The sequence below is a fragment of the Theropithecus gelada genome, chromosome 6 (genome assembly GCF_003255815.1).
Source record: "Theropithecus gelada isolate Dixy chromosome 6, Tgel_1.0, whole genome shotgun sequence".
NCBI lineage: Eukaryota > Metazoa > Chordata > Mammalia > Primates > Cercopithecidae > Theropithecus > Theropithecus gelada.
In genome coordinates, this window is record NC_037673.1 from 156,576,215 (window position 1) to 156,603,391 (window position 27,177).

General features: G+C 41.4%; 1 protein-coding gene across 2 annotated transcripts in view; it reads left to right on the forward strand.

Annotated features, from left to right (window-relative positions):
* TTC1 (tetratricopeptide repeat domain 1) overlaps positions 1-27,177 on the forward strand; it is a 57,991-nt gene that overhangs the window by 19,158 nt on the left and 11,656 nt on the right. For both annotated transcript variants that reach the window (XM_025388236.1, XM_025388237.1), the window contains exons 3-7: positions 7,145-7,205; positions 8,680-8,792; positions 16,001-16,037; positions 22,561-22,709; positions 24,151-24,205. In XM_025388236.1, the coding sequence (XP_025244021.1) occupies positions 7,145-7,205; positions 8,680-8,792; positions 16,001-16,037; positions 22,561-22,709; positions 24,151-24,205 (415 nt within the window). The remainder of the gene's footprint in view (positions 1-7,144; positions 7,206-8,679; positions 8,793-16,000; positions 16,038-22,560; positions 22,710-24,150; positions 24,206-27,177) is intronic.

Consider the following 27,177-nt stretch of genomic DNA (forward strand, 5'->3'; position numbering starts at 1 on the left):
TACTGTCATTTCCTCCAGCCTGAAGGACTTTAATATGTTTTGTGAGGCAGGTTTCACAGCAGTAAATTCCCTTTGTTCATTGTGAAAGTCTTTATTTTGCCTTCATCTTGAGGTAGTTTTGTTAAATGTATAATCTGTCTTGAAAATTTTTCTGGTTCACCATTTTAAATATATCATTACACTGCCTTCTGCCCTCCACTGTTTCTGGTGAGATGTCAGAAATTAATAGTCTTGTTGCCTTTTATCATTTTTCTCTTGGCTTTATTTTCTCTTTATCTCTCATCACTCTTGACACAGTGGTGTCCTCAGATGTAGATCTTTCTAGTCTACTTGAGGTTCACTGAGATGAGCTTCTTGGATCTTTAGATTAACATTTTTCATCAAAATTTTAAAGTTATCAGCCTTTATTTCTTCAAACATTTGTTCTGTTCTCTTTCTTCCCTTCTTCTGGGTCTTCCATTCATGTCAAGAGGGTCCTGTTCATTTTTCTTCAGTCTTTTTGTTTTCATTCTTCAGCTTGGATAATTTCTTCCAATACAATTTCAAGTTTACTTATTCTTTTTATTTTTTGAAGCAAAGCCACACTCTCTGGCCTAGGCTGTAGTGCAGTGGCACAATCATGGCCTCAACTTCCTGGGCTCAGGCGATCCTCCCACCTCAGCCTCCAGAGTAGCTGAAACCACAGGTGCGCACCACCACACATGGCTAACTTTTTTGGCTTTTTGCTAGAAACAGGGTTTCACCATGTTGCCCAGAATGGTCCAAACTCCTGATTCGGGCAGTTCACCCACCTCGACCTCCCAAAGTACTGGGATTACAGGTGTGAGCTACTGCCCCTGGCCTGTCCAGTTTTACAGTTGGCTTCAAGGAAAAGGATTTTGACAACCTCCTTACTTCACCACATCAGAAATTCCACCTATTTTTGAACTGTGTAAATAATTTTTTTTATTTTCAAAAAATAAAATTAAATCAGAAAGGATGAGAAAAAAAACAAGCCTTAAAATTGACTGTAAACAGAAACAAATTACATAACAATCATGAATTGATTATATAGAAAAGATAATTCCATTAACTTTGGACACAGACTCTGACTGCAACAAAACCTTGAACTTTACATAGTAGGTTCATTGTTGGTAATGATATTTGTATAGTAATTTTGGAACTCTTGTTTATTGTAGGATAGAGCAAATTAATAAAGTCACTCTTCTGAGAACCAGAGTTTTCACTGTGGAGGAATGTGAGGAAGAACCCTGTGTTGTTGGATTTCACTTGTATGTGTTCTTTGGACTCATAAGGGTTTCATTTTGTTTAAGATGTATTTCCTGGGTTTCTTCACTGAGAGGGCCTAAAAGCAGTAACACCCTGGTAACAGTGAACACACTGACACCAGATCTTTGTTTCTAAACACTGTTCCACACTAAAAGAATCCAGCACTCAGCTGAATGGGGTGACTCACACCTGTAATCTCAGCACCTTGTAAGGCTCTAGTGGGAGGATCACTTGAGCCCAGGAGTTTAAGACTAGTCTAGGCAACATAGTGAGACCCCCACCCCGCCATCTCTACAAAAAAAAAAAAAAAAAAAAAAAAGCCAGACGTGGTGGTATGCACCTATGGTCCTAGATCCTGAGGAAACTGAGGTGGGAGGATTGCTTGAGCCCAGGAGGTTGAGGCTGCAGTGAGCCATGATCTCTTTAGCCTAGGTGGCAAAGCGAGACCCTGCCTTTAAATAAGTAAGTAAGTAAGTAAAAATTGGCCTAGGACTTCTTGGAGATATGGCCAGATCTAGGGTAGGCAAAGTACAGAATACTACACCCAGAATATTACGTAAACCTGCAACAAAGTTAAATAAACCCAGGTAAAATACCCACGCAGATTCTGGAAGTGGGCTAGGGAGGCTTGAACTTGAAATCCTAGAGAACTCAGTTACCTGGAGCATAGTTTAAAAGGGCCGTATGGGATATGGGTGGGGCCCACAAGAGGGGGCCCTTGACGAGAGACTCTTCTGCCCAGGTCTGAGGGCCAAAAAGCTTCTACAACACATGAAACCATTTAAGCATTAAGTAACACTCCATATTTTTTGCAGTGCTTTTGTTGTGTTCATAATTTAAAACAATCTCTAAGGCAGAATTGAATTACAAAATTAAAAGCAGTGTGTATAGTCTGCATTCAAAGAAAGATAATGTGGGAAAAGAAGTAAAAGGTGGCCCCAGGGAGGAGCTATGGTTTGTACTAGACTTTGAAAACTACAGAAAATTTGGTGTGAGAGAGTTGGGAGGAGAATATGAAAGAGATACTCCATGGAAGGACATGGGGGACACATAAGCAAACAAATGGGATGAGGGAAAAGCATGGTAAGCTTTGAGAGACAATAGTGAGATCAGACTGTCTAGCAAAGAGGACTTGTATTGCATAGGTTGAGTTGGTTGGAACAGAAGCTTGATGTAGTGTGAACAAGAGATTTCTGAACCTTGATTTTTCTCATCTGTAAAATGAGTCAAGACCTCCATGTCCACCTCTCAAAATTATCTTGAAAAACAAATGAGCTAATGTATGTGACAGCAGATTTTCAGCAGTGAAGCGCTGTACTGGTGTAGGTTGTAATGAATTTTGAATACCAAGTTGAGAAGTTTACAGTTGTGGTAGTAACTTTTCAAATAAGCTCCATTCATTGAGAGCATTGTCTGTTTGGGACTTTCCTTGGCAGTTCCTGTGATCATTTACAATGCAGGATAATGTCACTATTTCCCCCTAAGTTTTCAGTGATGGAGAAGAAAGTACTGAGTAAAGGGCCTTATAAAATTTCTTTGGTTTCCATTTCTATAAAAGTATAATTCAAGATCAGATATTTCCCTGTGAGGCCTCTCTGGAATGTGTTAAGAGGCATTGTGGAGGTATGTAAGGGCTTTAACCACATTAGAAGCTTCTGTTCATAGAACAGAACCTGGAAAGACTCCCCTGATAGTGCTGCAGAATATCAGCACTGCCAGCTCACGTATGTGTGAGTGCTTCTGGCACCTAGCTCGCTAAGGAAGACCCGTACACTATTTATCATATCTAGCCTCGGATTCCAGTAATATTGTACTGTATGCCTGTCATCCTTTGGAGAAAGAATATATTCAGCAGAAAAAAACTCCAGTCTTTGTACTGGGATCATCAATTCAGTCTCGGCACAGCTGGGAAATAGTTCAACTTGCTCCTCAAAGTGCTATTTTTAGCTGTTTCCAAGGAGATGTTCAGCATGATACTGATAATTGCATTACTCTTAATTTGCACAGTCTGTGGAGAGGGAAGCAGCAGTTCTTTTTCAGTGTTTACTACTCAGTGGGCCATTGGGTTGTGAGTTATCAGTTGAAACAATGGGATACCTTACTTAGAGTAATTGACCTCAGCTCACACCTATAATCCTGGAACTTTGGGAGGCCGAGGCAGGCAAGTCACTTGAGGCCTGGAGTTTAAGACCAGCCTGGGCAACATGGTGAAACCCCATCTCTACTAAAAATATAAAAAATTAGGCAGGTGTGGTAGCACATGCCTGTAAACTCAGCTACTCAGGAGGCTGAGGCACGAGAATCACTTGAACCTGGGAGGTGGAGGTTGCAGTGAGCCAAGATCATACCACTGCATTCTAGACTGGGTGATGGAGTGAGAGTCTGTCTCAAAAAAATAATAATAATAATAACCCCAGAATTACATTCTGGAGCCTTTCGCTTGGCTAGGTCAACTTTCAGTCCTTCAAGTTAGAAAGACAAGGTGAGGGCTGGGCACACTGGCTCACACCTATAATCCCAACACACTGGGAGGCTGATGTGAGAAGACTGCTTGAGCCCAGGAGTTTAAGACCAACCTGGCCAACACAGTGAGACCCCATGTCTACTAAAAACAGAAAAAAATTACCTAGGGGCAGGCAGTGGTGCTTGCTTATAGTCCCAGCTACTCAGAAGGATTGCTTGAGCCCAGGAGTTCAAGGTTACGGTAAACTCTTATGGTGCCACTGCACTCCAGCCTGGACAACAGAAGGAGACCCTGTCTCTGAAAATAAAAATAAAGACACGGTGAGTATTTCTCAGGCTGGCTGGCTGGCCCTCAGCACTAATTCCTTTCTGAATACTTGGGTCTTGGCTTTGCCCATTGGGAACTTGATGTTATAAATTTCCCAAAGAATGATTGGTCTCCTAAAACATGAATACACACATACACACTTACTTCACAAGAGCCTGATCTGGCAGTCTGATTGATTCATCTGTGTTCATAGAAGATTCCTAATGAGTTGGCTCTGAAGAGAAGATTATAGATCATGAAGTAGCTTAAGATTTACAGTTAATGCTAAAGAAATTGAAAACTCCTAAAGGATGGGCATTAAGCTCTAGTGACTTGATGATTTAACCCCTCTATGAAGAATTTGTTTCTTAAATAACTGTTAACTGAATTTGTTATGTTGTCTTTGCTTGCCAACATCCAATACCCCTTCCTATTTGGAGGAATTATCTTGTGTTGTGATCTTATTGAGTGGCAGTACCCCATGTCTCTCACTTCATGCTCCGACAACCAAGGCTTGTGATCGATGCTTGGTATATTAGATGCTTCTGACCAAGACCTTGAATCTAGATTGAGTGAAGCAAAGAAAATGGAATGGTTAGAGTTGATTTGCTACCATCGCAGCCCTGTCCTGGCAAGTCTTTCACTAAAAGACACTCATGCATTCTGTTTCTGCTTCTTAACAAAGCCTCCTTGAGTTCTACCTGCTTTCTTTTTTTTTTTTTTTTTTTTTGAGACGAGTCTCACTCTGTCGCCAGGCTGGAGTGCAGTGGCACAACTTTGGCTCACTCCAACTTCCGCCTCCCAGGTTCAAGCAATTCTCCTACCTCAGCTTCCTGAGTAGCTGAGACTACAGGCACGCACCACCACATCCAGCTACTTTTTTTTTTTTTTTTTCTTTTTGGTATTTTTAGTAGAGACGGGGTTTCACCATGTTGGCCAGAATGGTCTCGACCCCTTGACCTCATGATCCGCCCACCTTAGCCTCCCAAAGTACTGGAATTACAGGCGTGAGCCACCGTGCCCGGCCGAGCTCTACCTGCTTTCTAAGCCTATTCTTTAAGCCTCTCATTGATTCTGTGAATGCTGATGTCTTTCCAGTAAGCCTGCCCCCTAAAGTTTTTTGCTTAAGATAGTCTTTTGCTTGTATCCAATAACCCTAATCAATACAGTAGAGATCATTACAATCCAAGCATCTTTCTTATGGGTAGTACTAGGTAAATATGGCCATGTTCTTATATTTTATTTTTTTCTGAATTCCTTTAGAATAGCCCTTCCCTCAGATACATTATATCTTAAAATGAATTTTTATGTGTATCTGCTATGTGTCTGGCACATAGTACCTATCATAAAAATTGGATTCACTCTATACTTACCTTTTAGTTTCTTCATTGAGATTCGTCAAGTGCTGTGTTTAATCCGCAGTGTAATAATAAGACATTTGGGAAATACCCGGTCTCATCAATAGCATATTGACAAATCTTTTCCAGAGAAAGAATATTTTTACTTTGGTTCCTATATTAGTCCGTTTTCACACTGCTATTAAGAATTGCCTGAGACTGGGTGATTTATAAACAAAAGAGGTTGAATTGACTCACAGTTCCACATGTCTGCAGAGGCCTCACGAAACTTACAATCATGGAGGAAAGTGAAGGGGAAGCTGATGGTTTTAAAGTGTGGTACTTGAAAACCATCAGTTCTCATGAGAGTGAACTCACTATCATGAGAACAACATGGGAGAACCCCGCCATGATCCAGGGTCCGTCCCTCAACCTGTGGGGATATTTGGGTAGGGACACAGACCATATCAGTTCCTAATGCTAAAAAGAACAGTTGTTTAGGTTCCAGGCTTCTCTTGTGCATGAAATACCCTGCTCAAACTGTATTTCCTCCCTTTGAGATTACTTAGTCAGAAGCTTCAAGAAGGAAGAAAGAACTCAGCACAGTGGTGTGCACCTATAGTCCCACCTACTCAGGAAGCTGAGGCAGGAGGATCACTTGAGCCCAAGAGTTCAAGGTTATAGTGTGTGTTGATCACATCTGTGAATAGCCACTGTACTCTAGCCTGGGCAACATAGAGAGACCCTGTCTCTTTAAAAAATAAAAAGGGGGGGACTTTGGGGGGATTCTCTCTTTTGGGGGGTTTTGTTGTTTTTATTTTAAAGCACTGTCGAAAGGTGGCAGGCAGGCAGACTCTTCTGGTTTGGCTTGTGCCAGTTATATTGTTAAGATGTTCTAGAAGAAAGTGCGCACACTCAGCGGGTGTCTACTTGGCTTTGCAGGAAAATATTCTCTCAGCCTTTGTATTTGATGAGTTTTTGGCCATCTGTGCGAGTTTCTGTGTTGTTTGAATAAGCTAAGAAAAGACAGACTAATTTATTTAGGTTTCTTCACATTTTCCTGTGTTAACCTGCTAACAGTATACTGCCCTAACCCTACAGACATGGCTTGTCCCCGCAAATGTGCTCTCCTAGCATACTGTGTCTCCTTCATGACACAGACCATGAAGGGGTCTTATATCTATAAGGATTAAAGTACTTATTTCACAGAAAATAATAGCTTATTTTTTATTGAGCCCTTATTTGCTAGTCACTGTATCAGCAGCTTTACATATATTATTACATTAATCCATTAAACAGTATTCCATAATACTATTAAAAGCTTCATTTTTGAAATGAAGAGACTAATGCTCAGAAAGATTCTGAAACTTGTCCAAGGTCACATAACTAGTAAGTACTGGAAGCTAGAATTTGAATTTACACTGGTATGTACAACAGTGGGTATGTTATTTAGTTTCATTTCTGAGTAAGTAGAAATTAAGTGATACTATAATTATCATTCCATGCAAAAGCCAGAAACATAGAAAGCAAAAGACATGCCAAGAAAACCTACATTTTTTTGTTTTAAACATCAAGAATCAAATTGATAATTAGCCCGATGGTCATGTGTTTTTTTTCCTCTAACACTGTACAAGGTTTTGGTGAAACTGATCCAGTTCTCAAAAGTCAGACTGTTGCTTATTAAATAGGCTTGTGTGTAAAGAAAGCTCACCTTTTTGTTCACGTATAATAATATTGAGAAATTATGTAATTCTCCGATCTCTTTCAGAAAAGAAGAGAAGAGAGCACTAGACTAAAGGAGGAGGGAAATGAACAGTTTAAGAAAGGAGGTAAGATAACTTTCAGCACTGATAATCTGGTCATCTTGACTCCTCATCCTGTTACAGAGTCTGTGAAGAAATCCCAAAGAACATTTGAAGAAACCCCAAAACCAAACTTCACAACACAATGTTGCTTCCCAGTACCTTGGCATTTTGGATTTTTAAACAGGCCAAATTATTCATCTGATGGTGACAAGTTACCATTTGTCTCTTGGCACATGCATGGTCTTTCTGTAATCCACTATCCGTTAATCTAGAATCAAGGGTGAAACTCTTGAGGTCTTGCTTTGAAAAACACTAACCTGGAATGTTAAAAGGTTATGTGCTGCGTTGCTGTAAAAACAGAGTCCCCACTCCTCACCTGCTGTGGGGCTGTAAAAGCAGGCCTGACTGCTCTGGTACAGCCTAGGGCTGCCTGTCCTTTGGTTGTTCCTGCTTTCTTTCTTTTTTTAAATTCTCCAGACTGCTTCAGAAGGGTTGCTCTTTTATGTGCCATTTTCTTTGGATGCCTTAAGTAGAGAGATTCTTCATGTCCTGCATTTTCTACATTTGCTTAGAAATAAGTTGGTGGGGTTCATTCTGATAATTTGGGGTAACTAGTTGATCTTAGAGCAAAAGTCTTCTGTCACATCTCAAAGTATATATCCGTCAGAAATCTAGGCGTGTTAAGATTTTTCCCCAGTTATTTTCAGGTTTTTAATTTTTTTCTTTTTTTCCCCAAAAGTTACCCTATTATCTGATTTCAGATTTTAATTTTTTTCCTTCTATTTCCTGGTTTAGTAATCATTAATATTTTTTTCTAATAGAATAAATACTTCTAATTTTGAAAGCATATTTTTTGTATGTTAATATTAAATATTTCAAACCTGAGAAAGGAGTACATAGGCAATTTTCTGTTAGTATCCTGACCATAATTCTCTTTTTTGCCATTTTCTCTTTTAAGGTCTTGATTTAAATATTTTTACATTGTTCCTTTTAGCTCTATCAAATGTCTCTCTTCAAACATTTCACAGATGCCGTTTTAGCCAGGTTGACTGTATGAAAGCACAACAGATTTAATTAAAACAAATATGCTTTTTTTCTTTATCTCAGGCCATGGATCCCAGAGTTTAGTCTCTTTCCTCTCTCTAGGTCTCTAACCTCCTTTGAAAACTCCTTTCTGAATTGCCCAGCCAAATGAAAACTGAATATTGAGGGAATGCCAGGACTCCTGAGTATTGAGGGCTTGTCGCTGACAGCATGTTCAGCTGTCAGTTCACCAAGCACAGTCTGTGAGGTTGGCACAAGTGAGCACTGTTCCTTTAAAGAGAGAAGAAAGGAGGAAGTGATTTTTACTGCCCCGGACTTAATACACTATGACCATCTTTTAACTCGAAACCTTCATCCTATGAATGGAAAACAGTGCTTCTGAGATCCTGCGGAATATAGTAGTATCAGGAATAAAATCATAATGACCACTCATCCTTTATCTTATCATCCTCAGATTATATAGAAGCTGAAAGTTCTTACAGTCGAGCCCTTGAAATGTGCCCATGCTGCTTCCAAAAGGAGAGGTCGATTCTGTTTTCAAATAGAGCTGCAGCAAGGATGAAACAGGTATGTATCTTTGACCTTTTCTTTTTAAAAAGCACATGGACTTGCAGTCTTTTCATACCATAGTTTCTCTCCAAAAACTAGCATAGAGGTTGCTGCCTCCCTTTTCCTGCCCGTATATGTTCCTGATGTAAAGGCCACAGGGAGAATAGAAAATCTTTTGAAAAACTTGAGTGAGATTACTGTTAACATTCCCCGTTAAAGTAGCTGAGTGAATACTTTCATGGAAGGAGGGCTGGCAAGTTTTTTGCTAAACTAGGGCAGGTTAATGAAGCAGTGAACCAAGCAGTGCATGTCCTAGAATAGCTCTAGGTCCTTATTTTAGGCCTCTGGAATTCTAGATAAACATGCAAAGGCACAGGGAAACACCAGTGAAAACTCTGGGCTCTAAAGCATCTTTAAAGATGGTTATTCCTAGGATTCTGACTTTTCTGTTCAAAGTATGGACACTTGGAGAAATCTCCAACAGTTGGGGTAAAAGGTACCCCTAAATAGAAAATAGGTGTCAAGGAACTTTAAAGACATTTTGTATTTCCAAAGGATTGAGAACCTAGTATAACAAGGTGAGTGTGGAATAAGTGAGAGTACAAATATATTTGTTTTATACCGTGATGGTATTAAAAGTTAGATTTGGGCCAGGCACAGTGGCTCATGCCTGTAATCCCAGCACTTTGGGAGGCCGAGGCGGGCGAATCACGTAAGGTCAGGAGTTTGAGACCAGCCTGACCAACATGGTCAAACCCCATCTCTACTAAAAATACAAAAATTAGCCAGGCATGGTGGTGAGCCTGTAATCCCATCTACTCAGGAAGCTGAGGCAGGAGAATCTCTTAAACCCTGGAGGCGGAGGTTGCAGTGCACTACACTCCAGCCTGGGCGACAAGAGTGAAACTCCGTCTCAAAAAATAAGTTAGATTTGTTTCTGATTTGTCTGATTTTCCTATTTAGTCTTCATAATCGTTGGATTGAAATGGGAGTGGTTTGTTTTTTTTTTAAACAATACCACTTTTAGAACTATGGCTACTTACATTCAGAGCGCAAAGGATAGGTTATTTAACATAGCTTTAAGCAACCATGATGCTGACTCAAGATTGGGAGTGGCAGTTTTTTCATTTGTTTAGATCAGATATCTCTTTGGATACTGTCTGAAATTCTCAAATGCCTCTACTACAGTCACTTTAGGTGACAAGGTTTTTTTGTTTGTTTGTTTGTTTTTGAAAGGCCCCAGGGCAGGGATGGGGGTGTGTGCTTGAATGCTTGGACATGCAGAAAGGTTACGGGTTTTTTTACCGAACTTGTATAGGATTCAACAAAGCGGAGTGTTTTTGGACTATTTCATGCGGCATGAGAGAAGAAATAATTTTAGAGTATACAAACCAACATTTTGTATCAGAGAAAACAAAACAATTGGTTTAAGTTTATTTAAAACAATATTCTTTAATGTATCCCACCAGCAATCAGAATTAACATCTAACAGTTTTTACACCTACCTGGAAAATTCTCATCTTTTGGATTTGCTTCTCCATTTTGCCACATTCTTTTTTTTTTTTTTTTTTTTTTTTTGAGACGGAGTCTCGCTCTGTAGCCCAGGCTGGAGTGCAGTGGCCGGATCTCAGCTCACTGCAAGCTCCGCCTCCCGGGTTCACGCCATTCTCCGGCCTCAGCCTCCCGAGTAGCTGGGACTACAGGCGCCTGCCACCTCGCCCGGCTATTTTTTGTATTTCTTAGTAGAGACGGGGTTTCACCGTGTTAGCCAGGATGGTCTCGATCTCCTGACCTCGTGATCCGCCCATCTCGGCCTCCCAAAGTGCTGGGATTACAGGCTTGAGCCACCGCGCCCGGCTGGACATTGTCATTGTGAAATAGGATCAAGGATGGGCCTTCAGTATCAGGGGAAATGCACCATACCCAGTTGGTTCCTGGGATTTGGGATTCTTTGTTTCCACAGTTGCCCAAGTTATTGATATTTCTAGGTTTGGGCTGGCATAAATAGTCTGGTTCTTGAGTTAAGAAAATACATGGTCTTGCTAGTAGTTTGTCTGTCACATCTGAGGAAAACTCAAAAGAGCATTGCTCTATGATTGCTTCCTGTTCAAATAATAGTTTTGTTGGTGAAGTTTTCTGTTCTTTTAAGTTGCATTCTTTTTTTTTTTTTTAATGAGATTGGAGTCTCGCTCTGTCACCCAGGCTTGCGTGCAGTGGCATGATCCCAGCTCATTGCAACCTCTGCCTCCCGTGTTCAAGCGATTCTCCCGCCTCAGCCTCCTAAGTAGCTGGAATTACAGGTGCCCGCCACCACACCTGGATAATTTTTGTATTTTTAGTAGAGACGGGGTTTCACCATGTCGGTCAAGCTGGTCTTGAACTCCTGACCTCATGATCCGCCCACCTTAGCTTCCCAAAGTGCTAGAAAGGCATGAGCCGCCGTGCCTGGCCTTAAGTTGCATTTTTAATAGTTTATGAAGACTCTAAAGTGAGAGACTTGATGACTTCTAGGATTAGTGCCCTGACACAATTTAAGGAGCATATTCTAAGTTTTTCAAGGAAATGATGGTTTAACTGCTTTAAGAGGTAAAGACGAAGAATTTCTGAAAGGCAGGTTTGCAAGCTTAGCATCCCTGACTTAGTGCCCCTGGCCACACTTCACATTTCATATCTGGAGAGAGAAAAGGTAACCTGGAGTTAGGGCAGAGTTTCAGCTCTAGGTCTTGCTAGCTACACAAGAGCAGAGCCCTAAAAGAATAGGTTCTCTTTTTCTTTTTTTAACTACTGTCCTTATATATTATATACATTGTTTTATATGTATAGTTAGATTTGTTTCTCCTTATATATTGTGTACATTTTTGTCCTTATGTATATTGTTTTATATAGATAGCTACCTATATATAAAAATTATGAAAGAATGGTAAAGTTGTGATTTGTTTTTTTCACACACTCCACTTTGGGGACTACCATTGTAAGCAGTAGACAACACCTGGGTCTTCTGAGGTATTAGTAGACTATGAGCCTCAAGCAAAAGTTTCTGCAAGAAAATTCCGTAATTCCTTGGTTTGAAGAGGACAGTGCACTACAGCTTAATAATCACTTCTAGGCACACAAAGAATACCACCACAACAGCTGTACACATAAATTGTAAAGATTTATTTCTATTTCAGAAACTGTGAAATTATGTGTCTTTGACTTACAGAAATGTGATAAGTTGGAGAAATACTGACATATAAAGTTATACAGATTTCTTTAAAGGACTTCTTAGAGTTTTCAATACTTGAATTGGTATGCTGAACATCGGAAGAGAAATAAAAAAGGTCCCAGATGACCCTGAAACCTTTTTTGTTTTGTATATTGTGGTAAGATACAGATAACATAAAGTTGGCCATTTTAAAGTACAGTCGTGAGTCACTTAACAACAGGCATACATTCTGAGAAATGTATTATTAGGTGATTTCATCATTGTGCGAACATCATATACTTACACAAATCCAGATGGTATGGTCTACTACACACCTAAGCTATATGGCATAGCCTATTGCTCCTAGGCTACAAACCTGTACAGTATGTTTCCGCACTGAGTACTGTAGGCAGTTGGAACACAATGGTAAGTATTTGAGTATCTAAACAGAAAAAGTGCAGTAAAAATGCAGTATAAGATATTTTTCAAATGGTGCACCTGTATATATAGATATATACACACACACACATATGTGTACACACACACATACATATACCGTAAATACCATGAATGGAGCTTGCAGGACTAAAAATTGCTCTAGGTGAGTCAGTGAGTGAGTGGTGAGTGAATGTGAAGGCCTAGGACATTACACTATTGTAGACTTCATAAATATGTTACATTTAGGCTTCACTAAATTTATTTTATTTTTCTTTAATAAATTCACCTTGGTTTACTGTGCCTTGTTTTCTTTATCAACTTTTAAATTCTTTTAAACTCTTTTGTAATAGCCTAAAACATAAACATGTTGTACAACTACAAAAATATTTTCTTTATATCCTTATCTTCTGAGCCGGGGCAGTATCTTGCTCTTTTGCCAGGGCTTGAGTGCAATGGCATTGTCATCGCTCACTACAGCCTTGAACTCCTGGACTCATGCAATCCTCCCACTTCAGCCCCCCAAGTAGCTGGGACTACAGACCTGCACTACCACGCCCAGCTAATTTTGTTTGGTTTTCTTTAAATTTTTTTTTAAATCTTTTAAGAAACAGGGTCTTGTTGTGTTTCACAGATTAGTATTGAACTCCTGGCCTCAAGTGGTCCTCCTGCTTCAGCCTCCCGAGTCACTAAGATTATAGGCGTGAGCCACATGCCCAGCTATATCTTTATTCTATATACTTTTTTCTATTAAATAGTGGTTTGTTTTTTCTGTTTTTTTTGTTTTTCACTTTTTAAACTTTTCTGTTGAAAACTGGGATGCAAATACACACAGTAGCCTAGGCCTACACAGGATCAGGAGCATCAGTATCACTGTCTTCCACCTCCACATCTAGTCCCACTGGAGGGTCCTCAAGAGCGACACATACATGAAACTGCCATCTCCTATGATAACAGTGCCCTCTTCTGGAATACTTCCATACTTCCTGTAGGACCTGTCTGAGGCTGTTTGATGGTAAACTTTTTGTTTTAGTGGAAGGAGTGCACTCTTAACATAATAAAAACTAGTGTATAGTAAATACATAAACCAGTAACAGCCATTTTTCCTCAAGTGTTATGTATATGTTATGCTTTCTTTTTTTTTTGGAGATGGAGTCTCACTCTGTTGCCTAGGCTATAGTGTAGTGGTGCTATCTCAGCTCACTGCAACCTCTGCCTCCCGGGTTCAAGCGATTCTCCTGCCTCAGCCTCTCAAGTAGCTGGGATTACAGGTGCGCACCACCATGCCCAGCTAATTTTTTTGTATTTTTTATAGAGATGGGGTTTCACCATGTTAGCCAGGCTGGTCTCGAACTCCCGACCTCAGGTGATCCGCCCACCTTGACCTCCCAAAGTGCTGAGATTACAGGCATGAGCTACCATGCCCAGCCTGTGTTATACTTTCACATGACTTGCAGTGCAGTAGGTTTGTTTACCCTGGCATCACACCAACATCTGAGTAGTAAGTTATGCCATGATGTTATGATGGCTACTGTGTCATTAGGTGATAGGAATTTTTCAGCTCCGTTATACTCCTATGGGACTACTGTTTTATACACAATCTATCATTGATTGAAATGTCATTATACAGTGCATGACTGTATACAATTCAGTGTATTAAAATACCTTCACAGTGTTATATAGCCAACACCACTATCTAGTTCCAGAACTTTTCCATCATCCTAAAAGGATACCCCACACTCATTAAGTCGTCACTCTTCATCCTGAAACTTTTTTTTATTTTCTGAAACGGAGTCTTGCTTTGTTGCCCAGGCTTGAGTGCAGTGGCGTGAACTCGGCTCACTGCAATCTCCACCTCCTGATTTCAAGCAATTCTCCTGCCTCAGCCTCCCAAGTAGCTGGGATCACAGGCACCCGCCACCACGCCTGGCTGATTTTTGTATTCTTAGTAGAGACAGGATTTCACCATGTTGGCCAGGTCTCGAACTCCTGACCTCTAGTAATCCTCCCACCTTGATCCTCCATAATGCTGGGATTGCAGATGTGAGCCGCTGCACCCAGCCCTGAAACTGCTTTTGATTGAATCCTGCAACAATTTGGCTGACATTGCTCTGAAATATTCTGCAGAATATTTAGTATTTGCTACATACAGTAGGCATTGTGAGAATATTTTTTTTTTTTTTTTTTTTTGAGACGGAGTCTCGCTCTGTCACCCAGGCTGGACTGCAGTGGCCGGATCTCAGCTCACTGCAAGCTCCGCCTCCCGGGTTCACGCCATTCTCCGGCCTCAGCCTCCCGAGTAGCTGGGACTACAGGCGCCCGCCACCTCGCCCGGCTAGTTTTTTGTATTTCTTAATAGAGACGGGGTTTCACCGTGTTAGCCAGGATGGTCTCGATCTCCTGACCTCGTGATCCGCCCGTCTCGGCCTCCCAAAGTGCTGGGATTACAGGCTTGAGCCACCGCGCCCGGCCCATTGTGAGAATATTGAACACTTATTTGAAATAACTTATTTCTGTAATACAAAAATTCCTAATTTCAGGAAAATGGACATTTTAGAACTGCAAGACATCTTATATAACATCCAGTCCACGCTGCTCCTATTTTAAATGAGAGAAACTGAGCCCTAGAGAAGGAAAATAGCATGGCCAGTGTTAAAGAGCAGGTTATTCTGGCCGGGCGCGGTGGCTCAGGCCTGTAATCCCAGCACTTTGGGAGGCCGAGACGGGCGGATCACAAGGTCAGGAGATCGAGACCATCCTGGCTAACACGGCGAAACCCCGTCTCTACTAAAAACACAAAAAATTAGCCGGGCGAGGTGGCGGCGCCTGTAGTCCCAGCTACTGGGGAGGCTGAGGCCGGAGAATGGCGGGAACCCGGGAGGTGGAGCTTGCAGTGAGCTGAGATCCGGCCACTGCACTCCAGCCTGGGCGACAGAGCGAGACTCCGTCTCAAAAAAAAAATAAAATAAAAATAAAAGAGCAGGTTATTGTCAGAGCCAGGACCAGAATTCAGTCTTTGACATCCAGTGTTCTTTCTGCTGTGTCATGCTTCTAGATTCAGAAAGTTCAATTAGTTAAATACCTTGTTTAAGTGTTTTGTATTTTTGTTTGATCAGTGGATAAATTAAGGTTTATAACTGAGACTACATAACAAGCCACACTGTGTGTCTGTAGATGGAGCATCTGTATACTTTCTGAAATATACAACTTTGGAGTATGATAGTATAACCACTAGCCAGAGAAGAGGGTAATTCAATTATTCACATGTCAGTCATTTGCTCTGATTTAGGTCACAGAGTTTCTCAATGTCAGCATTCTAATGTAAAGTGTCTTGCAAATGTAATAGGTCAGTTAGAACAATCTTTAAAGACACTTTCAGAAAGAAGCGACTTGAATAATGTGTTACCAGGAGGCTTTCAGATCAGAGCCATCCCCACGTAAATTTTGAATTTTGTCTTGGAAGTAACATTCAGGTTTTTACGTAGTTCCTTTGAAAACCATTCTGTATCTCCATAAGCAGTTATTAGTGATCAGATCATGTCATTAAGCCTTTGAGCCGTTAAGATAAAACTAGGGCAACACATATTAATACTATTTTTCTTTTTAGGACAAGAAAGAAATGGCCATCAATGACTGCAGCAAAGGTACAGCTTTGTTATTTCACTACATGTTAACATACAGGAGCATTATGTCAGACAGAGGGGCTTTGGGTCAGGTGTGCGCTTGTACATGTGTACTCTTCCTCTGGGGCCTTTCAAGAGGTAGCTTTATAATTCTGTATTTTCAGAGATACTATATAATAGTCATCTTAGAGTAACTGCTTTTGAATGGATAGTTCAGTCAGTTTCTCCTCTACTGGTAAATACATGAAGAAAAATTCTAGCCTGGGCAACATGGCAAAACCCTGTCTCTACCAAAAATACAAAAGTTAGGCAGATGTGGTGGCATGCGCCTGCAGTCCCAGCTACTCGGGAGGCTGAGCCCAGGAGGTTGGGGCTGTGGTGAGCCATGATTATGCCACCGTACTCCAGCCTAGGTGACAGAGTGACCCTGTCTCCAAAAGAAAAAAAAAATTCAGTGCTATCTTGGCAACAGAACTCATGGAATAGAATTTACCTCCTGTAATTACTTTCTGTTGAGATTCAAATTGAAGATCGTAGCTGCTGTTAGAGCATTTGGATCTGTGTATTTTGAGAAGGGGGACAACTGTGATGAGGGACAGTTTCTGTTAGTGAATTGATAGTCTTTTCGGGTGTCATAATTCTTCCAAACCTACTTCACATCATTTTTTTTACCCTTTCAGATTCACAATGAATCAATCCTTTGCTATATGATACCTAAGTTCTATTAAGATCTTATCATCCCACCAACTTCTATAGCGACACCTCAGACATAGGGTCACTACAGTTTTTTTGTGTTTTGGGGGGTTTTGTTTTGTTTTTCAAAAATTGCCTGACAGGCCAGACTGGTGTCTTGCCTCTAACCAACTTCATGTGGAGAATACACATTATCACTTTGTCTTGCAGCTTAGTCTCAGAAGTTTTTCTAGCAAATCACTATTTTTGTGTTTTCTATTTTTTTAGTTTTTCTTCTTTGGATAATAGTTTCTGGGAGAATTATAGAGTGGAAGAGAACCTTATATGTTATCTAGATACCCTCTTACACTAAGCGTGTATTCCCCTGCTGTTACCAAAAAGGGATCCTGATCCAGACCCCAAGAGAGGATTCTTGGACCTCTCACAAGAAATTCAGGGCAAGACCATAAAGTGAAAAAGCAAGTTTATTAGAGAAATAAAGAAACAAAAGAAGGGCTACTCCATAGGCAGAGCAGCAGTCAGTGTGGGCTGCTCAGTGAAGTATACTTACAGTTATTTCTTGATTATATGCTAAGCAAGGGGTGGATTACTCATGAGATTTCCAAGAATGGGGCAGAGATTTTCCAGAACTGAGGGTCCCTTTTTAGAATATATAGGGTAACTTCTGAATGTTGCCATGGCATTTGTAAACTATCGTGGTGCTGGAGGGAATGTGTTTTAGCATGTTAATGCATTATAATTTGCATATAGGAAGCAGTGAGGATGACCAGAGGTCACTTCAATCGCCATCTTGGCTTTGGTGGGTTTTGGCCAGCCTCTTTACTGCATCCTGTTCTGTCAGCAGGGTCTTTGTGACCTGTATCTTGTGCCAACCTTCTCTCTCATCCTGTGATTAAGAATGCCTTAACCTCCTGGGAATGCAGCCCAGTAGGGCTCAGCCTTATTTTACCTAGCCCCTATTCAAGATGGAGCCACTCTGATTCAAATGCCTCTGACACTCCTGTTTTTTTATTTAATTAATTTGCTGCCCTCTCTACTGGCTTTCTTTTCTTTATATTTTGTATTTCCTTATAGTGTCTGAAACTGTTTCTATATTATAATATAGAAGACCACTTCTGATCTGTTACCAAGTTGGACTGGAACTAATTCTGAATGTACTGTTTTGTTTGGAAGAAGTTATTTAACCTATTTCCTTTATGTGAGGATGTATGGGTTTGAGAAGTTTAAATTAGGAACAAGCTGCTGGTTTTCAGAGCTTCTTTCTCTGTAACCAAATGGTGAAAAAATGCCTTGTAAACGTGATTAGCATGGTATATTGTTAGAAATAGTTCATTTCCATATGAAACAGTTTACTTCCAGCTGCAGCCCAAAGTGTAGGAGCCTTGCCTAGAAAATGAGGGAAAGGAGAAGAAAGTGCTTTCCAGCGAAAGTGTTTTCCACATTTGTTTTTGGATTTGCTTAAACTAATATTTATGTGGTTAGAGATAGTCGTTATGGATACATGCATTGTATTCATAGGCAAATTACATTTATATCAATATGGTTTGTTTGTATCGAGAGCCCCCGACATCCCCCACCCTCCACACACACACACACACACACACACACACTCTCTCTCTCTCTCTCTCTCTCTCTGTGTGTCTTTGTCTCTGTCTCTGTCTCTCTCCCCTCTCTAAATTGATAAACCTTGGCAAAGAGCTTATTTCTGCGGTCATATTGGAGCTCCAGGGTTTTCATCCTTGACATAAAGTTTAAGTTCATTCTCACCTCAGTCTCCTAAGTAGCTGGGACTACAGGTGCACGCCACCACACCCAGCTAACATTTTTATCTTTTTTTTTTTTTTTTGTTTTTATTTTTTTTTTTAAGATGGAGTCTCGCTCTGCCGCCCAGGCTGGAGTGCAGTGGCCGGATCTCAGCTCACTGCAAGCTCCGCCTCCCGGGTTCACGCCATTCTCCTGCCTCAGCCTCCCGAGTAGCTGGGACTACAGGCGCCCGCCACTGCGCCCAGCTAGTTTTTTGTATTTTTTAGTAGAGACGGGGTTTCACCGTGTTAGCCAGGATGGTCTCGATCTCCTGATCTTGTGATCCGCCCGTCTCGGCCTCCCAAAGTGCTGGGATTACAGGCTTGAGCCACCGCGCCCGGCCTTATCTTTTATTTTTTATTTTACTTTTTCAGACAGAGTCTCGCTCAGTCGCCTAGGATGGAGTGCAGCGGTGCCATCTCGGCTCCCTGCAACCTCCGCCTCCCAGGAGGCGATTCTTCTGCCTCGGCCTCCTGAGTAGCTGGGACTACAGGCACATGCCACCACGCCCGGCTAATTTTTGTATTTTTGGTAGAGATGGGGTTTCACCATATTGGCCAGGCTCATCTCAAACTCCTGACCTCGTGATCTGCCCACCTTGGCCTCCCAAAGTGCTGGGATTACAGGGGTGAGCCACTGCGCCCAGCTCAAGGTTTGGGGTTCTTTCAGAAAACCTTCTCCTGACCCAATATTCCCCTTCAATTGCTATACCATTTATCTGATCCCTTTCATTGAAATAATTGTCTATACTTGGCTGTCTCTACTTAGTCTTCCATTTTCTCCTTACTTCACTTCCATGGAGCATTTGTTTTATCTATGCCATTGAAACCCATCTTGTAAAGGTCATCAGCAGTTTCATCTTGCTCAATTTAGTAGTTGCTTCTCTAGCCTAACTTTACTTGACCTTACCTGCATTTAATACAGTTTATCATTCCTTTCTCCTTTAAAATTCTCTCTCTTAATTTTAATGAAGTCTATTTGTTTTTTCCCTGCTTCGTTGGCTGTTCCTTCTTACTCTCCTTTGTTAGCTTTTATGTCAACCTCAACATTTTGGAAGTCTCTAGATCTTAGTCCAGCATGGGACCCTCTTCTCTTGTTTTCCCTCGGTATTTTCTCCCGAAGTGATCTCATTCAGTTCTGAAGCTTTAAATACTATCTATAAATTAGCACAATGTAGCCATTCCACCTTGTGTGTGTATTTCAAAACACATTATGTTATGTTTATGTTATATACCATAAATATACACAATTTTTATTTGTTGTTTTAAAAGTTAAATTGACAAGGAAAATGCGTGGATTATTTAACCTAAGAAATCAGAGCAACAGGCCGGGCACAGTGACTCACGCATGTAATCCCAACACTTTGGGAGACTGAGGCTGGTGGATCACGAGGTCAGGAGTTCAAGACCAGCCTAATCATTATGGTGAAACCCTGTCTCTACTAAAAATACAAAAATTAGCCGGGCATGGTGGCGCATGCCTGTAATCCTAGCTACTCAGGAGGCTGAGGCAGGAGAATCACTTGAACCCGGGAGGTGGAGGTTGCAGTGAGCCAAGATCGTCCCATTACACTCCAGCCTGGGTGACAGAGCAAGATTCCATCTAAAAAAAAAGAAATTGGAGCAACAAAAATGCAATTAAGGGAAACAAAAGGAGTATTTTCATAAAGATAAAAGCCAAAATTAATGAATTTTTAAATATAAAACTAATAAATACATGCCATCTGTATGGCAGAGTTTCTGTCTTCAGCTCTGACTTCTGCCCTGTAGTCTAGTGTCCTGTATCCCACTGCAAATTTGTTCTTTCTGCTTGGATGTCTGGTAGGCACCTCAGATTTAACGTGCCCAGCCCCCATACACACACAGAACTTGCAGTTCATTTTTTCCATTCTAATAAATGGCATTACCATCCATTCCCTTGCTTAAGTTAAACCCTGGGAGTCATCCCTGATTGTTCTTTCATGCCACATGGCTAATTAATTAATTAGCAAGTTCCGTGGGCTCAGATTTAAAGACAATCTAATCCAGCTGCTCTTTTCCATCTCTACTATTTCCAGCTTAAACCAAGCCAACATCTTCTCTCATCTGGACCACTGCATTAGCTTTCCAGCTGATCTCACAGCCTTCAGTCTTGCCCCAACCCCCACACTACAGCCAAAGCAGTCCTTCAAAAATGTAAATCAGACAATGTCTGAAGCTTGCTTGAAAACTTTCCAGTGGCTTCTCATCACACTCAGGAAAAAGTCCAAACTCCTTTCGCTGGCCAAGAAGGTCCTCCATGGCCTCACATTTCAACCTCTGGTCCCCAGCCTGGTAACATGCCAGAGTTATTCTTGTTGGTCCCTCTTCCTGGCACACTCCTCCTTAGCCTTTGACGTGGCTGGCCTGTCTCACATAGTCCCTCTTCATATTCTGAGACCACTTTCTGAAGTTACCTCATTTCTCGCTTCACTTGCATTTACATGACCTTGTTTTATTTTTCATTTTAGTACTATGACTATTGAAAGTATATACCTGTCTACTCTTGCCTACTAGAATAGCATAAGGCTTCATTGAGAACAAGGACTATGTCTGTCTTGTTTACCACTATAGCCCAGACATATACCAGGAAGCATGAATTTTAAAATTAAGGATAGATTATGAGAAAAGAAAAAAGTTCTAGAGCCAAGACATTGGGGTTTTTTTGTTTGTTTGTTTTTGTTTGTTTGTTTTTGTTTTTGAGACAGTATTATCGCTCTGTTGCCGGGGCTGGAGTGCAGTGATGCAGTCTCCACTCATTACAACCTCCGCCTCCTGGGTTCAAGTGATTCTTATGCCTAAGCCAACCGAATAGCTGGGATTACAGGCCCACCCAGCTAATTTTTGTATTTTTAGTAGCGATGGGATTTCGCCAGGTTGCTAGGCTGGTGGTCTCAAAGTCCTGACCCCAACTAACCTGTCTGCCTCAGCCTCCCAAAGTGCTGGGATTATGGGCGTGAGCCACTGCCGCTGTCCAGCACTGCTTTCTAATAGAAAAAGAAACAACTCGGAAGAAATGAGAAGAAATGCGGTATGTTGAACCAAAACATAGCAAAGGATTATTAGAAGGGCAGCTGATGCTGGATGAAGGAAAAGATACTGTGCATCAACCACCTCATAGTGCTGAAGCAGTAGTTTGAGGGTTGAAGGAACAGTGAGGATTTAACTAGAAATGTAATCTTAGTACTCAAGACCTAGAAAAAAGAGAATGATAAACTCTGCCACCAGACTGGTTTCCCTTAACTCTTTAATTTGTATCTTCAAATTATCTCTCACCCAACCTGGCCAACATGGTGAAACCCCATCTCTACTAAAAATACAAAAATTAGCCAGGCGTGGTGGCGCATGCCTGTAATCCCAGCTGCATGGGAGGCTGAGGTAGGAGAATCGCTTGAACCTGGGAGGGGGAGGTTGTAGTGAGCCAAAATCGCACCACTGCACTCTAGCCTGGGCGACAGAGCGAGACTCCGTCTAAAAAAAAATTCTCTCTCTTTCACTTGAACTCTGTGTTCTGGCCTGTCCTGGACTGGGTAAATGACAAGTGGGCAAAAACCAGGACTTGGAGTATAGACCAGGATATGGCAAACTACAGCCACAAGCCAAATCCAGCCTGCCACCTGTTTTTGATAGGCTAAAAGATAAGAATGGTTTTTACAGTTGTAAATGATTGGAAAGCAAAAGAAAAATATTTCATGATAATGTGAAGAGTATGTAAACTTAAATTTTAGTGTCCATAAATAGTTTATTGGAACACACCCACCCTTTTTTGTTTACGTACTGTGTGTGCCTACAGTCGTGCTACAATAGCATCACCAAGGAGTTGTGACACAGAGGGTCTGTCTGGCCCACAAAGTCTACAGTCTTTACTGTCTTGCTCTTTGTGGAAAAAGTTTTCAAGCATCAGGTATGCACTTGACAAATGACTCTTCCTTTCGTACCCTTGGAGGATGATTGATGAAGGAATCTGATATAGCCAAAGATATGTAGGCCCTTTTTCTTTGTGATAAAAATTATTTCTTCTCTTCTTACAGCAATTCAGTTAAACCCCAGCTATATCAGGGCAATATTGAGGAGAGCGGAGTTGTATGAGAAGACGGACAAGCTAGATGAAGCCCTGGAAGACTATAAATCTATATTAGAAAAAGATCCATCAGTACATCAAGCAAGAGAGGCTTGTATGGTAAAACCTAAATTTTTTTTAATATTTTTCCTTCTATTCTTTGTGTTGCTGCCCAGTGAGTCCTAAATAATCCTTTCAGACTCGGTTAAATTCCATTTCTGTGCTTTTGAGGAGCTTATCAAGATATATAGGAGGCCAGGCGTGGCTCATGCCTGTAATCCCAGCACTTCAGGAGGCCGAGGAGGAGAGATCACTTGAGGCCAGGGGCTCGAGACCAGCTCGAGACACAAAACCCCATCTCTTCTAAAAATACAAAAAATTAGCTGCGTGCGGTTGTACACACCTGTAGTCCTAGCTACTCGGGAGGCTGAGGCAGGAGAATTGCTTGAACCCAGAAGGCAGAGGTTGCAGAGAGCTGAGATCATGCCACTGCACTGCAGCGTGGGCGACAGAGAGGATCATAGAGCCTAGAAGTTGGAGGCTGCGGCAAGCTATGATTACATCACTGCATTCCATCATGAGCAACAGAGTAAGACCTTGTCTCTTAAACAAACAGGCTGGGTGCGGTGGCCGACGCCTGTAATCCCAGCACTTTGGGAGGCCGAGGAGGGCAGATCACCTGAGATCAGGAGTTCGAGACCAGCCTGACCAACATGGAGAAACCCTGTCTCTACTAAAAATACAAAATTAGCTGGGCGTGGTGGCACATGCCTGTAATCCCAGCTACTCAAGAGGCTGAGGCAGGAGAATTGCTTGAACCTGGCGGGTGGAGGTTGCAGTGAGCTGAGATTGTACCACTGCACTCCAGTCTGGGTGACAGTGTGAGACTGTCTTAAAAAAAAAGAAAAATACAAATGAATAAAAAAAGTTAAAAATACAAATATAGCACTGCAAACATCTGATATGTATCCTTTCAGACTTTTTTTCTGTATATATTTATTTGTTAAATTTGTATTGATGCCCTCCTTTAGTGTAGGCTTTCTGTTAAGACCTGGAAATAGAGCCAAACAAAACTTTTTTTTTTTTTTGAGACAGGGTCTCTGTCACCCATGCTGGAGAGCAGTGGCACAGTCATGGCTCACTGCACCCACCCTCGACCTCCCAGATTCGAGCAGCACTCCCGCCTCAGCCTCAGCTGCGACTACAGACACATGCCACCGCACCCAGCTGATTTTTGTATTTCCTATAGAGATGGCACTTTGCCATGTTGCCCAAGGTGGTCTCAAACTCCTGAACTGAAGCGATCCTCCCAACTCAGCCTCCAAAAGTGCTGGGAATAAGGGCAGGAGTCCCTGCACCTGGCCCAAACAGAACTGTCTTTATGTAGCACACCCACAAACATAAATACTGGGGGTTTTTTTCCCCCTTTATTTAATAGGATCGTAGACATATGCTTAATTTGATCTTATTTCCACATTAGGATTCTCGTGTTTCTCAAATTCAAAATAAAGGCAAAGGTTTTTTTTTTTTTACCAACCCTTGTTTCTCTTCTTTTCCTCAGAGACTACCTAAGCAAATTGAAGAACGTAATGAAAGACTAAAAGAAGAGATGTTAGGTAAGCTTACTTCTTACTTTCACTTGATCATAAACAGCTAGGAACCTAGGATGGGGACATAGTGAATACTAGAGGAGGACACAACAGTTAGAAAAAGTTTCCGACTCTGCCTTTACTGTGGGCTGCAGTACCACAGGGCTACTGACTTCTCAGTTATTTTGACCCCAGAAGGGGCAGCATGGCTGAGAGAGGATATTGGCTTTTTCGGAAACCAGATTTCCTTTTTTATTTTCTTGGGAATTGTTCTTGCCTGCAAGAATTTAAGCATAATTCAGTTCCCTGGGATTATGCTTAAATGGAATTAAAAATCCTAGGATACCACCAACCTCTATTTCAGATAACAATTACATGAAAACCGTTGAGTTTCTTCATTGAATCATCACTCCTTGAGGTTCATTAGGATGCAGTCAAGATCATGAGAATTTTTATTTAGAAAATGGCACTCAAAGTCCCTTTAGTGTTTGAGAACACATGAGAGGACAGGAATTAGGAGTAAAGAGAAAAAAGACTGGGGGTAGGGGTAGGGCAAATGGATTCATTTGATCCATGTTTAGTTATTTCTCGTATTTGCCAAAGCATTTTAGAGCTGGAATCAGAGAACCTCCCACGAACAATCTGCTTGAGTAAGAGGAGTGAGAGCTCCTGAACACAGACTTAAGTCTATTCCACTTGTAACCTGTCTGATATTTCGCTGGTCAGGATCTGCCATGTATTTTCCTTTATGAGTATTTTCTAAATCTGTTATTTGAATTACGCTTAATAAATTGCAATCATGTGGCCCTAAAGGAAAAATCATTTAAAATAAATTGGGCACTCACGCCTGTAATCCCAGCACTTTGGGAGGCTGAGGGGGGCGGATCAAGAGGTCAGGAGATCAAGACCATCCTGGCTAACACAGTGAAACCCTGTCTCTACTAAAAATACAAAAAATTAGCCGGGCGTAGTGGCAGGCACCTGTAGTCCCAGCTGCTCAGGAGGCTGAGGCAGGAAAATGGTGTGAACCCGGGAGGCAGAGCTTGCAGTGAGCCGAGATCGCTCCACTGCACTCCAGCCTGGGAGACAGCGAGACTCCATCTAAAAAATAATAAATAAATAAATAAATAAATAAATAAATAAATAAATAAATAAATAAAATTGGGCCTGCCTGGCATTTATGGCCTTCAGACATCAGTATTCAGTGAATGGGAACAAATTTCCCAAAGGATCATTCTGATAGCCAAGTCAATTGAGAGGAGGCCATTAACCTAGACTATCCAGAGTCTTCTGGCCCCTGCCGGCTAGAGACTGTAAAGATTGCTACTTCAGACTCGGGATAGCTCTGGAGCCCTCCCCAGATTTTCCAAAAAAGGGAGGGGGATGGGGGAGCTTTTCCCTTAATTTACTTATTTAATTAAACTTGGCCGGGCAGAGTGGCTCCTGTGATCCCAGTACTTTAGGAGGCCAAGTTAGGAGGATTGCTTGAGCCCAGGAGTTCGAGGCCAGCCTAGGCCACATGGTGAAACCCCATCTCTAGAAAAAATTAGCCAGGCACGTGCCTGCCCGTAGTCCCAGCTACATGGGAGGATCAGTTGAGCCCGAGGGTTCGAGGCTACAGTGAGCGATGATGGTGCCACCACACTCTTCACTGGGCAACAGAGCATGACCCTGTCTCAAAAAAGAGAAGAGGGAAAAGAGCAAAATTTTTCTTACCTATTTTTGCTAACAATGATGCTCTATTTTAGGAAAAAAAAAAAAAAAACTATTTGCATTTAGTATTTGAATTTCTTGCTAAAAAAGTTGACCTTGTGAATGGCCATAGTGGATCTGGAAGGCTTTGGTCTCTTAGTCCGTTTTTTTAAAGCCAGTCCAGTGAAGGCACTGGTGCAAACTGAATCTTACTGCCTAGCGTTCGTTCCAGATGGAATTAAAACTTCCATTTGTCCTTGTCTTTATAAATTCTAATGCACCAGAATTTTCTGTCTCCAAGGCTTTGAGTGTTTCTTACGTCATTCTCTTCATTTGAAAAAATTCAAATTGAATTCATTCCCTCAGTTGCTTCTAAAATGAATTCACCTGTCATTAGACTTAACCAATTTAAGTTGCTTTGTAAATAATGTGTGTTGTTACACATGTGTAGTTTGAATGGCTAGATTCTTTTCCCTTAATGAGTATAGAAATCATGAATAAGATACTGCTCTGCTCTAGGTGTTACCCCACGGTAGATAACCTAGAAGAGAGAAATCACTCTTTACATGGAATTTCAGCCCCCACAAGAGCTTTTCTGGTGTTCTTCCTCCTTGTTACAGATGAGGTAACTTTGGTTCATGTTCTGTGAGATCCCTGGAGGCTAGACATTCTGAATGCAAATTAATATCACTTAGCAGTTCCGAGCAAGCTTTTCACAGTGGACTGCATGATCTTTATGCTAGTTCCTGTTAAAATGATGACTTCTATGGAGAATAAGCAGTTAAACATTTTTTAAATCAGGTAGTGTGGGCTGGGTGTGATCACACCTGTAATCCCAGCAATTTGGTGGGAGGCTGAGCCCAAGAGTTCGAGACCAGCCTGGGTAACATGGCAAAATCCTGTCGCTACAAAAATTAGCCAGATGTGCTGGTGTGCACCTGTAGTCCCAGCTATTTAGGAGGCTAATGTGGGAGGATCACTTGAGCCCAGGAGGCTGAGACTTCATTGAGCCACAATGATGCCACTGCACTCAAGCCTAGGTGACAGAGTGAGACCCTGTCTTTAAAAAAAGAAAATTATAAAATCAGGTAGTGTGATGCCTGTTACAGCTTTTGTTCTTTTTATTCAGTATCACTTTAGCTTTCAGGGTCTTTTGTGGTTCCATACAAATTTTAGGGTTTTTCTATTTCCGTGAAGAATGTCATTGGTGTTTTGACAGGGATTACATTGAATCTGTAGATCACCTTTAGTAGTACAAAATGGGTTTTTATTTAGATTTGTTCAGTATTCTTTAACTTGTTTTTTCT